The sequence below is a fragment of the Mustela erminea genome, chromosome 9, assembly GCF_009829155.1.
Source record: "Mustela erminea isolate mMusErm1 chromosome 9, mMusErm1.Pri, whole genome shotgun sequence".
NCBI lineage: Eukaryota > Metazoa > Chordata > Mammalia > Carnivora > Mustelidae > Mustela > Mustela erminea.
This window is the reverse complement of record NC_045622.1, coordinates 24,350,686-24,365,997: the sequence shown is the minus strand read 5'-3', so window position 1 is coordinate 24,365,997 and position 15,312 is coordinate 24,350,686. Positions and strand designations below refer to the sequence as shown.

The 15,312-nt window shown below is 35.6% G+C and overlaps 1 protein-coding gene across 5 annotated transcripts in view; it reads left to right on the top strand.

Moving 5' to 3' along the window:
- Positions 1 to 15,312, top strand: part of ARHGAP32 (Rho GTPase activating protein 32) — a 296,673-nt gene that overhangs the window by 125,730 nt on the left and 155,631 nt on the right. For 4 of the 5 annotated variants that reach the window (XM_032356447.1, XM_032356450.1, XM_032356449.1 and 1 more), the window contains exons 3-5: positions 999 to 1,090; positions 1,713 to 1,754; positions 2,137 to 2,221. In XM_032356447.1, coding sequence (XP_032212338.1) covers positions 999 to 1,090; positions 1,713 to 1,754; positions 2,137 to 2,221 — 219 coding nt within the window. The remainder of the gene's footprint in view (positions 1 to 998; positions 1,091 to 1,712; positions 1,755 to 2,136; positions 2,222 to 15,312) is intronic. The other variant, XM_032356448.1, reaches the window with a different exon arrangement.

The following is a 15,312-nucleotide window of genomic DNA, read 5'->3' as shown; positions in this document are numbered from 1 at the left end:
TCCACTGCATATTTTTTAAGAGTCTAGAGTTAGAGTTTATCCCTTACCCCTGCACCCGAAACGGCCAGTCTGTTCTCTGTATTTATGAGTTTGGTTTTTTTGTTTGTTTGTTTTTGTTTTTTGAGTTTGTTTTGTTTTTTAGATTTTACATATAAGTGAGATCATTTGTATTTGTCTTTCTCATTCTGACTTATTTCACTTAATATAATGCCCATCAAGATCCATCCATGTTGTTGCCAGTGGAAGGATTTCATTCTTTTTTATGGCTGAATAGTATTCTATTATATATATACATCCTTGCAAATCTCCTCTTAAGTCATTTTAACTTCTCATCCTGTTTTTTCCTCCCTATTGCACTCTGTGGCATTGGCTATAATAACTCAGTTTTTCTGTTACAAACCATAGGTAATATATTGTAAATTTTTTTTACGATAGATAATTGGATTTGCTGTTTATTTTGTGCAGAATATGAAGACCTTTCTGATCCTGTTTGTTTTTAAAATCATGCAGCTGAAAGCTGTCACTAGAATTAAAAAATCATATCTGAAAACTGTGGCAGACAAAAGAGTAAGCTAGAAACAGATGTCACCTGTATTTTGGTGTGAGAAATGCATGTTGTGATCTTCTAATTATGTTCATATTGCCATTTTAACTTTTATTAATCACCGCAACTAAGGTTATTTTTTCCAGTTCCCTGGGGGAGATTTTAGTTTAGTTTAGATAATATAACAGCTAATTTTGAAACTTGATTATAAGAGTATAATAATTCATATTTCACAGAAAATTTTTTCTTATGCAGTTAAGTATTTGAATTAGATTAATATTTTTTCCTTATTCTTAGTAAATCAAGACTCAAGTAAGTTATAGTTTTAAGAAGAGAATATTAGTATGTATTGCTGTTGGTACAGGCAGCAGAACCATTAAAATTATAATCTGCTTTTTAAAACCTATTTATATTAAGGGAATAGTCCTAAACCTTTTGTTTTTATTTTTTTAAGGCGAGAGGAGCTGATGTTCCAGAGATCCCTGGAGATCTTAGTCTTAAGACATGTGGCAGTACAGCCAGTATGAAGGTTAAACATGTGAAAAAGTAAGTGGAATTGTACCGTGGGTTTTAAGTGAATTTTTAAAATGGGAATCAGTTTTTTAGTTCTCTTAAAACTTTTCTTTAGATTTCTTACTACATATGCTTTTACTGTCCATACATTAAATTATACTGTAAGCCTAAATTATGACTTAACAATTAGTGGAATAGATCTGAAGATTATCTGCTTGTCTAAAAATATACTTTAATTTTGTTCTTGTGACAACTTTATGTCATTGGCTGTTAGAGTGTGTTTGTTCAATAGGAGCAATCCAAGTGTGTCTGTCTTGGTGCCCTTAATACATGCTCTCACTCATTTAGAAAAATCAGCCTGTTTGAGTTACGGGATTGCTATATCTCAGCTCTGCCTTGGAGAAAACCTGAAATGGATGCTAGTAGTTGATTCCTATATAAAATATCTGAAGGTATTCCATTTCAGTTTCCAACAGACAAATCATTCCATATTTTCCAACTGAAGCTTTAATACCCCATCCGCCACCATTCCATTAAGTCGATATTAAAAAACAAAACCAGAAAGCCATCTTTTCACCTGGCAGAGCGTTAGGCAGCTATGTTTTCATTGTAAATAGAGAAAAGAAAAAGATAAAAATATTCATTCTGCATCCAGACCCACTAATCCAGGACTGATGGGCTGCGACAACATTCACAGGTAAAATCTGGTTTTATATTTTGTTGGGAATGCTCCTTCTGATTAGCAGTTGGCTCTTCACAGTTTTCGTAACATTCCCTGAAAGCATAGATTTTCTATGGGCCTTGCCTTGAGACAAGGATAGGAGAGTGTAGTGATGCTTTTTATTTTTATTTATTCTTTTAATTCATTTTGGTTTTGACCTGCGCTCTAAATGTAATTCTCATTTGATTCACTGTATTTCGGGAAAGCTTTGTGTGGATATATGTGTGCTCATGCGCATGTGCTTATTAAATAGTTTCGCTTGCATGAGCTCTCCAACCCATTTTAGTTTTTCCTTAGGTTTAGTAATTTTGACTATTCCAGTATCTTGTATCTCACTTAGTTATTTCATGTACTTCAGGTTACCCTTCACTAAAGGTCACTTTCCGAAGATGGCTGAATGTGCACATTTCCATTATGAGAACGTTGAGTTTGGCAGCATACAGGTATATTTGAAATATTTCCTACATACTGAATTAAAATATATCTGTATCTCTGTTCTTTTCTGTATCTCCTTTTCTTAAATCTATGTATCTGAGAGGTAACACTTAGAAGTAGTTTTTTTTCTACTGATGTCTTGTTGGTGGATGTGAAAACTTTTATTTTTTTCTGTTGACTAATACTTGATGTGTGATGACTCCTAATTCAAGTGGAAATAGTATAATAGGATCACTATCAATCTCCGCATTTCTATGAGATTCCTAGACAACATTTGCTATTGTTTTCTAGCATGAAGCATTCTAGTTGTTACCTGACTCTTAGGTTGGATCAAAGTAATGGTGGTTAAATCAGAGTGAAGTGGTGTAGCATGGGGGAGATGTACTAATGGAGGTTTTCTCAATGTTTTTTCTTATTGTGAGGTATAGTATGTGTATAAAAATATATATATATGTTTATAAAATATATGCATATATATATTATTATACATACATGTGTACATTTTAAACCCCAGGCTAAGAGATAGAAATTTCCTGGGTGTCCTTCCTCTGTTGCATTTGCCTTCTCTACCCTAAAGATTACTTATACCATGACTTTTATAGTATTCATTTTAATTTTTTATAGTTTTACTATCTATATCCCTATTCCATATGGTGTTTGGTTTGCCTGTTCTTAAACTTAAATAATTGGAATTATTCTAGTCCATTCAGCAAATACTTACTGAGTACTATATTATACCTATACTAAGTACTGTATTATACCAGGCACTGTTGTAGGTGCTTTGGTTGTATTAGTGAGCAACAGCCACAACCAAAACCAAAGATGCATTCTTAAAGAACACAGAGGTTGGCCAAGAAGATAAGATCTATGATAAAAAGGTAGGACATGATAAGCACCAGGGGCACTGTGGGTAGGCTGAACTCTCAAACCTGGGTAAGCTTCATTACTGTGTGTATTCTTTCTTCTTTCATTCAGCATCGTGAAACTGGTCCCTATAGATGTCTACACTTATAGTTGGTTCAGTTTGTTACTATATGTTAATCTACAGTGAACATATGACACATGTAATTTATCCATTCTTTTCTTGTTTATTTGTTGGAAATTTGGGTCATCAGTTTTGGCCTCTTGGAACACTATTATATACGTAGCCTGGTGCATATACACAGGAGTGTCTCATGGTGTGGTAGAATTTCAAGGTGATAGCAGATCCACATGTCCAGCTTTACTGACTAAAGCCAAACTATTTTTTTAAATGATTTACAAATTTATACTCCCCTAAACAGTAAATGAGAGTTGCTGTTCTTCATTCTTGCCAACTTTTGGTTGTTTGATACTTGTTAATTTTTACCCATCTGATGGAGATTAAGTTTCTCTCACTGTATTTTAATTTGCAGTCTCTTGATTTTTAATGCAGTTGAACATCTTTTCAAATGTTGGACATTTGAGATTTCTGTTTTAAATCTAGATCAGGCCTTTTGCTCATTTTGTTTTATAGATTTGCTTGTATTTTTCTTATTCATTCATGGGACTGCTTTACATATTTTAGATGTCCTTTCATGTTGCATCTAGTCCTTTATTGTTTTTGTATCTCCCATATTGTGGCATGTTACTACACTCACTTTATGCTGCTCTCATTGTACAGGCTTCATTTATTTTGTTCTTCATTTTATGTATTTTGTGTGGTTCTATGTATGAAGAAACCTAACTTGTAGTATTTTTTTTTTAAGATTTTATTTATTCATTTGATATGGGGAGAGAGAGAGAGAGCAAGCACAAGCAGGGGGAGTGGCAGGCAGGGGAGAAGCAGGCTTTCCGCTGAGCAAGGAATCCAATGTGGGGCCCCATCCCTGGGATCATGACCTGAGCCGAAGGCAGATGTTTAACCCACTGGGCCACCCTGGTGCCCCTAGCTTGTAGTTTTGCTGTCATATGATTTGCTCCCCTTCTCTGAAGTTATGAAATTGTCTTTTTTTTTTTTCCCTGTTAAGTTTCATAGCTTTGACTTGAACATTGAGGTTACTTGGAATTCATATTTATAGTGTGAAAAAGAGTGATACTAAAAACCCCGAGTATAATAACTGGTCAGAATGGATGTTAACCGTAGCACTGGAGCTGAGCGCTAATGGCCTTCTCCTGTGTGATGCATCGCCCTTGTAATTATATGGATCATTGGTGGTCGACTATTTCAGTATTTTCTCAGGTACCCACCAGTCTTTTTTGAAAGGAGTCTATGGGCATCTGGGTGGCTCAGTTGGTTAAGCATCTGCCTGCAGCTCAGGTCTTGATCCCAGGGTCCTGAGATTAAGCTCTACATTGAGCTTCCTGCTCAGTGGGGAGCATGCTTCTCCCTCTCCACTCCCATGCTTGTGCTCTCTCACTGTCAAATAAATAAAGTCTTTTTAAAAAAAGGAGTCTATTTTATTACTATTTAAAAATATGGCTATATTAGAGTTCTCCAGTGAAGCAGAACCAATCTGTGTGTGTGTGTGTGTATGTGGGTAGAGAGAGAGAGAGAGAGAGAGAGATTTTTTTTTAAGGAATTGGTTCATGTGATTGGAGGCATGGTTAAGTTCAAAATCTCCAGAATAGGCTGAAAAGAAAGGGAAGGGTTGTTGTTGTAGTTTGAGTCCAAGGGCAGTCTGCTGGTAGAGAGTGCTCTTCAAGGTAGGTTAGTTTTGTTTTGTTTTGTTTTCTGTTAAAAACTTTTAGCAGAGGACAATATGCTTTACTCAGTCTTCTTACTTAAATGTTAATCTCATCTGAAAGATAACTTCACAGAATTATTTGGAGTAATGTCTGACCTGAAGTTAATGTATAAAATTAATAATCACAGTCCATCCTGCCATATTGGCATTACTTTCTTTTTTTTAAGATTTTATTTATTTATTTGACAGGCAGATCACAAGTAGGCAGAGAAACAGGCAGAGAGAGGAGGAAGCAGGCTCCCCGCTGAGCAGAGAACCCAATGCGGAGCTTGATCCCAGGACCCTGAGATCATGACCTGAGCTGAAGGCAGAGGCTTAACCCACTGAGCCACCCAGGCGCCCTCAACTTGGCATTCCTTAAGCCATTCTGAGTCTCTAATAAATAAGAAGGTCTTGCTTCTGCCTAACATCATGATCAACTATTTTTCACAACCAAAACATTCTAAGCATTTTCCTAGAAGAGCATACAAAGTCCCTGGGTACTTTACTCTTCTTGATATCCTTTAACTTAAATACTATAATATAAAGTTAAAAATACTTAAGTACAGTGATACAAATCTTATGTAAGGTGATAAGAGAGAAGAAAACAGATATTTGCTATGCTACACGCACGCACACACACATGCACACATTCAGAGCAAAATAAGGTTATATTCATGGCATTATAGTCTTGGCTTGTGTAACTGGTCATGTGGCTGTAGCTGGAGTTACAGCTGCATTCTTCTGCTTCTCATTCTATATCCCCTTTGTGCTGAGAAAGAATCTCAGTGGTTTTGTTCTTTACCTGGTGGGATGACCCATACCTGAATTCTGGATCTGGCCATTAATAGCCCTGCCTGAATTGGGTTCTGGTAATTTCCCATTGTGTTCAGTGGCTGGACAGTGGTAGTTAAGGGATGTCCTAAGGGAGCTCCAGTATTCCAGATGTATTCTTCTTTACCTCTGTAGTACAGTAGCAGTCTCAATTTCCCTTCAGTAGTCAGGGTCAGTCATCCCATCTAATGCCAAAACTCACATCTTGGCCTGTTGATTTAGAGGCATAAGGAACCCAAAGTGGCCGGGTGGCAGTTACTTTCAGGTCAGTGGGGTTGTTACTTTGTCTTCTGGTGGAAGTGTTCCTCCCTTTGGAACTAAGACATTTAGGGTAGTAGAGCAAATAGCTGTGGGGACAGGAAGCACAAATTTTGCTAGTGAGTCACTATGAGTTATATTGAATGGTCCCACCCCAACTTCCACCCCCTGATTCCTGGTTCTTCAATCTGATTAGCTTTAAAGACACTACTGACTCTGCTCACGACAGTAAAGAGAGGATGGAGAGTGGATAGTCCCTGGCATGATGGGGCAGTAGAGATACAGGGAATATCACCATTGGATACTTAAAAGAGAGGAAGTTCTGGGTGGCCATATATTTGCGATCTTTGAACATTTTTCCATACTGTTAAGTAAGTTAAAATTTTTATTTCTTTCATGATTAGTGATGTTGAACATTTTTTCATGTGTTCATTGTTCATTTGTGTATCTTCTTTGAAGAAATGTCTGTTCAAATCCTTTACCCATTTTTGAATTTGTTTTATTTTGTTCTGTTTTATTGAGTTTTAGGACTTCTCTGTATAACCTATTTGTATCTTTTGATCCAAAGATAGTCTTCTAGACGGCATATAGGTAGATTATCTTTTTTAAATTCATTCTGTCATCTCTATATTTTTTAATTGAAGTACAATTAACATACAGTGTCATTAGTTTCAGGTTTACAACATGTTGATCAAACAGTTCCATACATTACACAGTAAGTGCAGTCACCGTCTGTCACCCAACAACATTATAATAATATTGACTGTATTCCCAATGCTGTACTTTTCATTTTCATGACTTATTTATTTTATAACTGAAAGTTTGTACCTCTTAATCCCCTTTATCTATTTCACCTATTCCCCCCCACCTCCCTTCTCCCCTCTGGCCACCATCAGTTTGTTTTCTGTATTTTAGAGTCCGTTTGTTTTTTCTTTTCTTTCTGTTTTCTAGATTCCACATGTAAGTGAAATGATATGGCATTTGTCTTTCTCTGTCCTACTTACTTCACTTAATGTACACCCTGTAGGTCCATCCATTTTGTTGCAAATGGCAAAATCTCACTCTTCTTTTTATTATCAACTGATATTCCATTGTATGTATGTATGTATGTATGTGTATATGTGGATATATTTAATGCATCTTTACTCATTCATCTATTGATGGATAATTGGTTGCTTCCGTATCTTGGCTAATTGTAAATAATCTTGCAATAAACATAGGGTTACATATATCTTTTTCATTAGTATTTTTGTTTTCTTTGGGTAAATATCCAATAGTAGAATTACTGGATCATATGGTATTTCTATTTTTAATTTTTTGAGGAGCCTTTGTACTGTTTTTCACAGTGACTGCACCAATTTGCATTCCCACCAACAATGTACAAGTTTCTTTTTTTTAATATTCTTGCTAACCATTGTTATTTCTTGTTTTTCTTAAAGATTATTTTATTTTTCATTTTTTAAAAATTTTATTTGAGAGAGGGAGAGAGTGCATGTGTGTGAAAGAGAGAGAGAGAGAGACAGCAAGCATGAGTAGGGGGGAGGGGCAAAGGGAGAAGCAAACTCCCCCCTGAGAAGGGAGCCCAACGCTGGATTCAATCCCAGGAACTTGGGATCATGAACTGAGCTGAAGGCAGATACTTACTGCAGATACTTACAACCTACCGAGCCACCCAGGCACCCCTGATTTATTTATTTGAGAGAGCGAGCGAGCACCCAGATGTGAGGGGCAGAGGGAGAAGGAGAGAGAATCTCAAGCAGACTGCCCACTGAGCACAGAGCTTGACTCAGGGCTAAATCTCATGACCCTGAGTTCATGACCTGAGCCTAATCTAAGAGTCAGGTGCTTAACTGACTACGCCACTCAGGTGCCGCTACCATCTTTGTCTTTTAGTTGGAGAGTTTAATCCATTCTATTTAAAGTAAATGCTGAAAAGGAAAGACATATTTCTGTCATTTTTTAATCTTTTTTCTTTATGTATTATATATTTCTTGTCTTTCATTTTCTGCATAACTGTCTTTTGCCTTTAGTTGATTTATTTTTAGTGAAAAGTTTAAATTCCATTCTCATTTCTTTTTGGTATATTTTGTAGCTGTTTTCTTTGTGGTTACAATGCGATTACATTTAATATCCTAAAGTTATAATACTCTAATTTAAAATTATACTAGTTTAACAGCAGTGACATACAAAAACTATGCTCCTTTATAGCTTGGTCCCCATCCCTTTCAGTTATAGATGTCTTACAATTATGTCTGTATGTTTGTGTGTCCAAAAACATAAACTAATAATTTTTTAAATGTTTTAGTCTCTTAAATTATGTTGAAAACAAAATGTGTAGTTATAAACTGAAAAAGCTAGCAATACTAGCTTTTATACTCACAATTTAAAGGAGATATTAATCTCTGAAGTCATGTAGAAAAAAAATTGGAGTTACAAACAGTTGTTAAAATAATACTGGTTTTTATAATTGCCCACATATTTACCTTTACTGAGGATGAGTTACTGTCAAGTGTCCTTTCATTTCAACTTGCAGGAGTCCTTTTAGCATTCCTTGCAGAGTCGGTATATTGGCAGTGATCTTCCTTACCTTTTGTTTAACTGGGAATGTCTTAATTTGTCTCTCACTTATGAAGGGTAATTTTTCTGGAGGTAATATTCTTGGTTGACACTTACATTCTTTTAGCAGTTTGAATATATTGGCCCACTGCTTTCTAGTCTCCAGAGTTTCTGCTAAGATACTTGATAATCTTATTGAAGAGCCCTTGTGACTTGTCAACTGTGTGACTAGTTGCTTCTCTTTTGCCACTTTTAAGATTCTCTCATTGTGCAGGCATGCCTTATAGGTGTTTTAGAATTGGTCCCAAGCCACCAAAATAAAATGATTATTGCAATAAAGTGAGTCAGATGAATTTTTGTTTCCTAGTGTATATGAAAGTTATGTTTACATTATACTGTAGTCTGTTAAGTTCATGATAGCATTGTCTAAAAAACACACGTTTGTTAATTTTAAAATTTTCAGAATTTATTAATTAAATTAATTAAAAATTTAATTAAAATTAAAATTAAATTAATTAAAAATTGCAGAAATTGCTAACCATCATCTGAGCTTTCAACAGGTCTTAATCATGGTTCACAGATCACCATAACAAATATAATAATAATAAAAAAATTTAAAACATTGAGTGAATTAACAAAATTTGACACAGAGACACAAAGTGAGCTAATGCTGCTGGAGAAATGGCAAAAACAGACTTTACTTGATGCAGGGTTGCTACAGACCTTCAGTTTTTAAAAAACACTGTATCCAAGAAGCACAACAAAATGAGGTATGCCTCTATTTGGCTTTAGAGAGTTTGATTCTCATGTGTGTTGATATGAGTATCTTTGAGTCCATTTTACTTGGAGTTCATCAGCTTCTATCCATGTCTTTAATCAAATTTAGGAAGTTTTCAGCCATTATATATTCATATATTATCTCTGCCCCTTTGTTTCTCCATTTTCATTGAGACCTTCATAATGTATATGGGATAGAACCCCATAGGTCTCTTAGTTGTCACACAGGTCCCTTAGACTCTGTTCACTTGTCTTCTCTCTTTTCTTTCTGTTCCTCAGACTCAGTAATTTTCATTGTCCTATCTTCAGGTTGGCTGATTCTTTCTTCTGTCTGTTCATATTTGCCCTTAATTTCCTCTTACAAAATTTTCATCATAGTGTTTATACTTTAAGGCATAGAATCATTTTAAATTATTTCTTAAATATTTTATTTATTTATTTGACAGTCAGAGATCACAAGGAGGCAGAGAGGCAGGCGGAGTGGGCAGAGAGCAGACTCCCTACTGAGCAGAGAGCCAGATGCGGGGCTCTATCCCGGACCCTGGGATCACGACCTGAGCGGAAGGCACAGGCTCAACCCACTGGGCCACCCAGATGCCCCTTTAATTCTTTTTTAATGTAATCTCTACACCCAGTGAGGGGCTTGAACTTATAACTCCAAGATCAAGAGTTGCGTGCTCCACTGGATGAGCCAGCCAGGTGCCCCCACAGTGCCTTTTTAGATTGTATATCTCTTTGTTGATATTTCCATTTGGTTCATTTCATCATTTTCTTGATAATCTCCACATATTTCTTTAGTTTTGGGGGTACCTTTAAGACAATTGTCTTAAGTCTTTTATTAGTAGATCCACCATCACTTTTTAAGGAAGAGTTTCTGTTGCTTTGTTTTGGCCCTTTCAATTGGCCATAATTTACTGTTTCTTTGTATGCTTTCTTGATTCAAACAGGACATTTTAATGTAACAATGTGGTAATTCTGAAAATGAGTTCTTATCCCCCTTCCCCAGATTTTATTTTTTATTTTTCTTGTTCTTCTCCTCCTCCTCCTTCTTCCTTCTTCCTTCTTTCTTCTGAATTATTGTTTTAGGCCTACTCAGTGCCAAGGATTAGCCTGAGGTGAAAACTGGAGGTCTTCTCAGATATTCTGTGATCCTTTGCCTTCCCTGATCATATGACACTTTCTAATTTTTCCCATATATGCAGTTCCTCTTCAATGTTCTAGTCTAATGTCTGGCTTCCTTAGAGGGGAAACAGAAAATTGAAGGCGGAAAAAGCTGTTAGGTTCTTGCAGCAGCATAGGGAGGTTTAACAACACTGGTCATCTACCTGTTTATTTGCGGCTCTGAGATCAGAACCAGCAATTAGGGATCAGAGCACAGATTCTTTGATATTTGTGGGACAGGGTCTTTTTGCCTACCCCAATCTGATTGATTCTGCTCCTTCAGTGCATGCATGGTTGCCTTGAATGCTGAGGGATTGGGCATGGTTAGCTGCTACTGTGCTAAGAGCTGAAATGGACTGAAATTAGCATAACTTACTAACCAGACCTTTCCCTGGAAGTTGCAGGCCTTCAGTACACTCCAGAAATACAAATATATAATTGCATCAGGCAGATTCTGCCAGATCTGCTATCTAGGGAGCTTTTGTTTAGATGGGAGATTCCTGGTGCTTTCCTATTCCACCATTTTCCTGGAATCCTTACCTTTTTTTTTTTTTTTTTTAAGATATTATTTATTTATTTGAGAGAAGGAGAGAGAGAGCACGATCGGGGAGAAAAGCAGAGGGAGAGGGACAAGCAGACTCCATACTGAGCTTGGGGTCTGACATGGGGCTTGATCTCAGAACCCAAAGAACATGACCTGAGCGGAAATCAAGTCAGACGCTTAACCGACTGAGTCACTCAGGTGCCTTGAATCCTTACTTATTTTTAAATATAAGATTGACAGTATGTTCTAAGGAATAAATAAGTATGAAAACTTTGTTAAATGTGTCTGGAATAGGTCATCAGCTTTATGCTTGGCAGCTCTATTATATCCCTGTAGGTTATTCACACTGCCTGTTGACTCAGTTGTTTTTTAATATGTCTCAAATGTGGGACAGTCTGTAGTTTACATACTTTTTTTTTTTTCACCCTGATCTTAGGAATTTCTCCTAGATTTATGGATTTCTTGTGTTTCTAGCTCTTTCTACTCACATACTGAAAATGTGTAACTGCAGTAAGCCATTGTGTCCTAGAAGATGTCACAGAATACTAAAGTTTTTAAATCTAGACAAAGTCATGTTTAAGACTCTCAGTTATAAAATGACAATAAGTTTTATTAATCTAATATCAATTATGATTTTTATTTTTGTTTAGACTGTAAAACACAATTGCTTATGAAATACTTTCAATATTAAGAGTTCATTTGGGCCAGTAATTTTATTACCATATAATATACAGAGGAAACTTTCATAATCTCTTCTTTGAATTCTGGTGTTGCATAGCTGACTGCTCAGCATCTTCATGTGAATGACTAATCAGCATCTCAGATCTGGCATGTCTAGAACAGTCTCCTCTCAGACCTGCTCCTCTTGCTGTCTTGTCCATGTTGGTCAATAGTAAAACCCGTCTTTCCAGTTCCTAAGACAGGACAAAACCTTTAGAGTCATCTTGGACTTCCCTCTTTTTGTTATGCCTCATATTCAGTCTGTCAGCAAAACTCTTGGCTCTGTATTTAAAATTCTTTAAAAAATGGCATCTTTAAAGTAATTAAGGAAAATTTAAAATAAGTTTAAAATAAAGGAAATCCGACTACTTGCCTCTTTCTCTTCTATCTGCTGTGGTCTTTTTAGGGGGATTATTTCAATACCCTTATTTGGCACAACTGCAAGAATGAGTCTTTTAAATATAAGTCAGATCATGTCACTTTTTCAAAACCCTCCAGTTACTTCTCATCTTCTCCATAATAGAAGTTAAATTTCTTAACATTTCCTAAAAGGAATTATCAGATTTGCCCGTAACCTCTTTGACCTCATCTCTTCTTTTACTTCTCTTTTCCTGAGACATAGTATCCTGTCCACAGTTGCTTTTTTTTTTTTTTTTTTAAAGATTTTATTTATTTACTTGACAGAGACAGAGAGATCACAAGTAGTCAGAGAGGCAGGCAGAGAGAGAGGAGGAAGCAGGCTTCTTGCTGAGCAGAGAGCCCGATGCGGGGCTCGATCCCAGGACCCTGAGATCATGACCTGAGCCGAAGGCAGAGGCTTTAACCCACTGAGCCACCCAGGTGCCCCCCACAGTTGCTTTTGCTCCAGTATACAGGCTCCCTTCTCAGGACCTTTGGACTTAGTTCTGTTTTCTCTCTTTGGAAAGCTCTTCTCCCTGGAAATCCACATAACTTACTACCTTCTCCTCTTTGAATACTTGCTGAAATGTTATCTTCTTCGAGAAGAAAGTACTTTCTCTCCTTGCAGCTACTGGTCACCAACATTCCTTATCTCCCAAATTAATTTTTCTCCACTGTCTGGCATGCTAATTATCTTATTATTATTTATTCTGTTTTTTTTCCACCTCAGCAATCTAGAGTAGTGCCCGACACATTAAAAATCATTTGATGAGTATTTGTTGAATAAACGGACAAATGAATTTATGTCTGAAAAATAAAATTTGCTTTAAAAATGCTTTTTTAATATTTTGGTTCTCTTCAGCATTTAAATGTTGCTCTTATATGGTAAGAATATATTCTTTATATTATTATGAAACAGCAAATAAAATGGATGGTGACATTTACAAATGCAAGTTAAAATTCCCTTTATGTTCTCTCTTGTTAACTATTGTGTGTCTGGGTAGAATTTTTTTAAAGACATATAGCAATATCTCTAGATATAGCTCCAACTATAACCATCTATCTAGCTATCTATAACTTTAAAATATAGATGGGTTGCTACTATAAATATTGCCTTGAAAGTTGTTTTTTTACTTGAAAGTATATCTGGGATATTTTTTTTTTATTTTAGTAATTTGGATTAACCTCATTATTTTCAGTTATGTAGTATTTCATTTTATTATTATACCATAATTTAATCAGTTCCTTATTGGTGTATATTCCAGGCTTTATTGATGGGAGTATATGCATTAAATCATATTAGATGTTTAGGTTGGATCAAGGGTATATGTGTTTAAAATACTGACAGTTGTTTCTAAGTTTATTTTTGAAATTTGCTAGCTTACGCGAGTTGTATATTTTATATCATGGTTTCCACTTGATTTATTTTTATTTATTTTTTGGTATTCCTAATTGTAAACTCTTTGGAGGATATGTCTCACTTTTTCTTTCTGTAGGACTCAGCACAGTCTTTCAGTAGCAGGGGCTCATTAATGCTCTTGAATAGAAGATACATCTTTGTGATGTTTCTTGTTAGATATGCTAGGGAGTCAGTCATTTAATAAACATTTATTGTGTATTGGCAGTGTTGTGACAGAATACTGTATGTCATAAAGAGTAAAAAAAAAAGTAGGACAACATTATTTCTTCTTTTGAGATGTTTAAACTTAAATGGAAGACTAAACTGTAGAAGGATAATTATACATATTAGAATCAAGTTATGTTACCTTGGAGTTAATTTCATGTCCTCATTTATTTGTACATATATATATATTCAATAAATGTGGAGAGATTAACTATTTTGAAGCAACAGAAAAATGCTGTGCAGAGGAGATGTTGATTGATATTTTAAAGGATTATAGGAATTCTCTTCGTGGAGACGGGGGTATCATGAATAAAGGTCAAGTCTCAAAAGACTATCCAAGTATTCATTACATCATCTATAGTAAAAAGTTAGCAGTAATACAAATGTGGGATGCTTTGCTGACTCAGTTGCGGCTCTTGGAGAGCTCATGACTGTTGATCTTGGTGGTGTGAATTCACACTCCCTGTTGGGTATAGAGATTACTTAAATGAACAAATAAACTTAAAAAAATAAAAGAAAATAAGTAATACAAATGTTTAGAAGTTGGAATGGGTTATGTAAATTATGGATAATTCATACAGGGAAATCTGTGCAGTTACTTAAAGTCAGGTAGAATATTTACTGAAGTAGAAACATTATTCTTGCTATATTATAGAGTTTGAACAGAGCAAGATACTGTTTCTGTAAGAAAAAAACAAATGTAAGTGTAAAATAATTGGAGGAACTTGTAGGAAAATGGTAATGGTTACAATTTTTGAAAGAATGCTTTGGTAGTAGAAAAATGACTTCCGTGTTTAATGCTTAGAGCAAAGGGTTGTGATTTTTTTGAAAGAATGCTTTAGGAAAAGAAAGATGACTTCAATGTTTAAAGCTTAGAGCAAAGGGTTGTGACTTTCCTCATATATGTTTTTTGTAAAATAGAATGTTTTACAAGTTTCTCTCTCATTTTGAAGGACAGAGTAGTTCTAAATCGTATTCTACCTTTTGAGAGCAGAATAGGCACTGAGCATCCTCAAGCATTCCTTTGTTTCTGATTTAATTTGTACCTGATAAAATAATTCTCAAGCCCATGTGTATTTTTTTCTGGTGGTTTAGCAAGTCATATGCTTTAGATTGCACAGATGTGTTCAAATCCTATTTCTAAGTCACTTTTGGCAGACCTTAGCCAAATTATCTGACTTTCCTTTTGAAATCTTAGTTTAATATCTTCAGGTGTAATCGTGGCAAAAGGTGGCATTGTCCTGTTGAGGAGAAATTATTCTGATGTGGCATAGAATGGGTGTGGCCAGCTGTTGGTATGTTCTCATCATGCCATACTGTCTTGACCACTAGGGAGATTGCCAGTTAATCTTAGCCTTGTTTCCCTTGTCTTCATGCTAAAAAGATGACAGCTAAGGTTCCTTCAGCTATTATGGATTGTAGATGAACTCTGAGCTTGATTTAAATGAACTGGTGATGTGACAAGGTAAAGAGGAGAAAGGATATAATGACATAGGCAAGAGAGGGTGTATCGTGTCATGTCCTTACTTTAATACCTATATT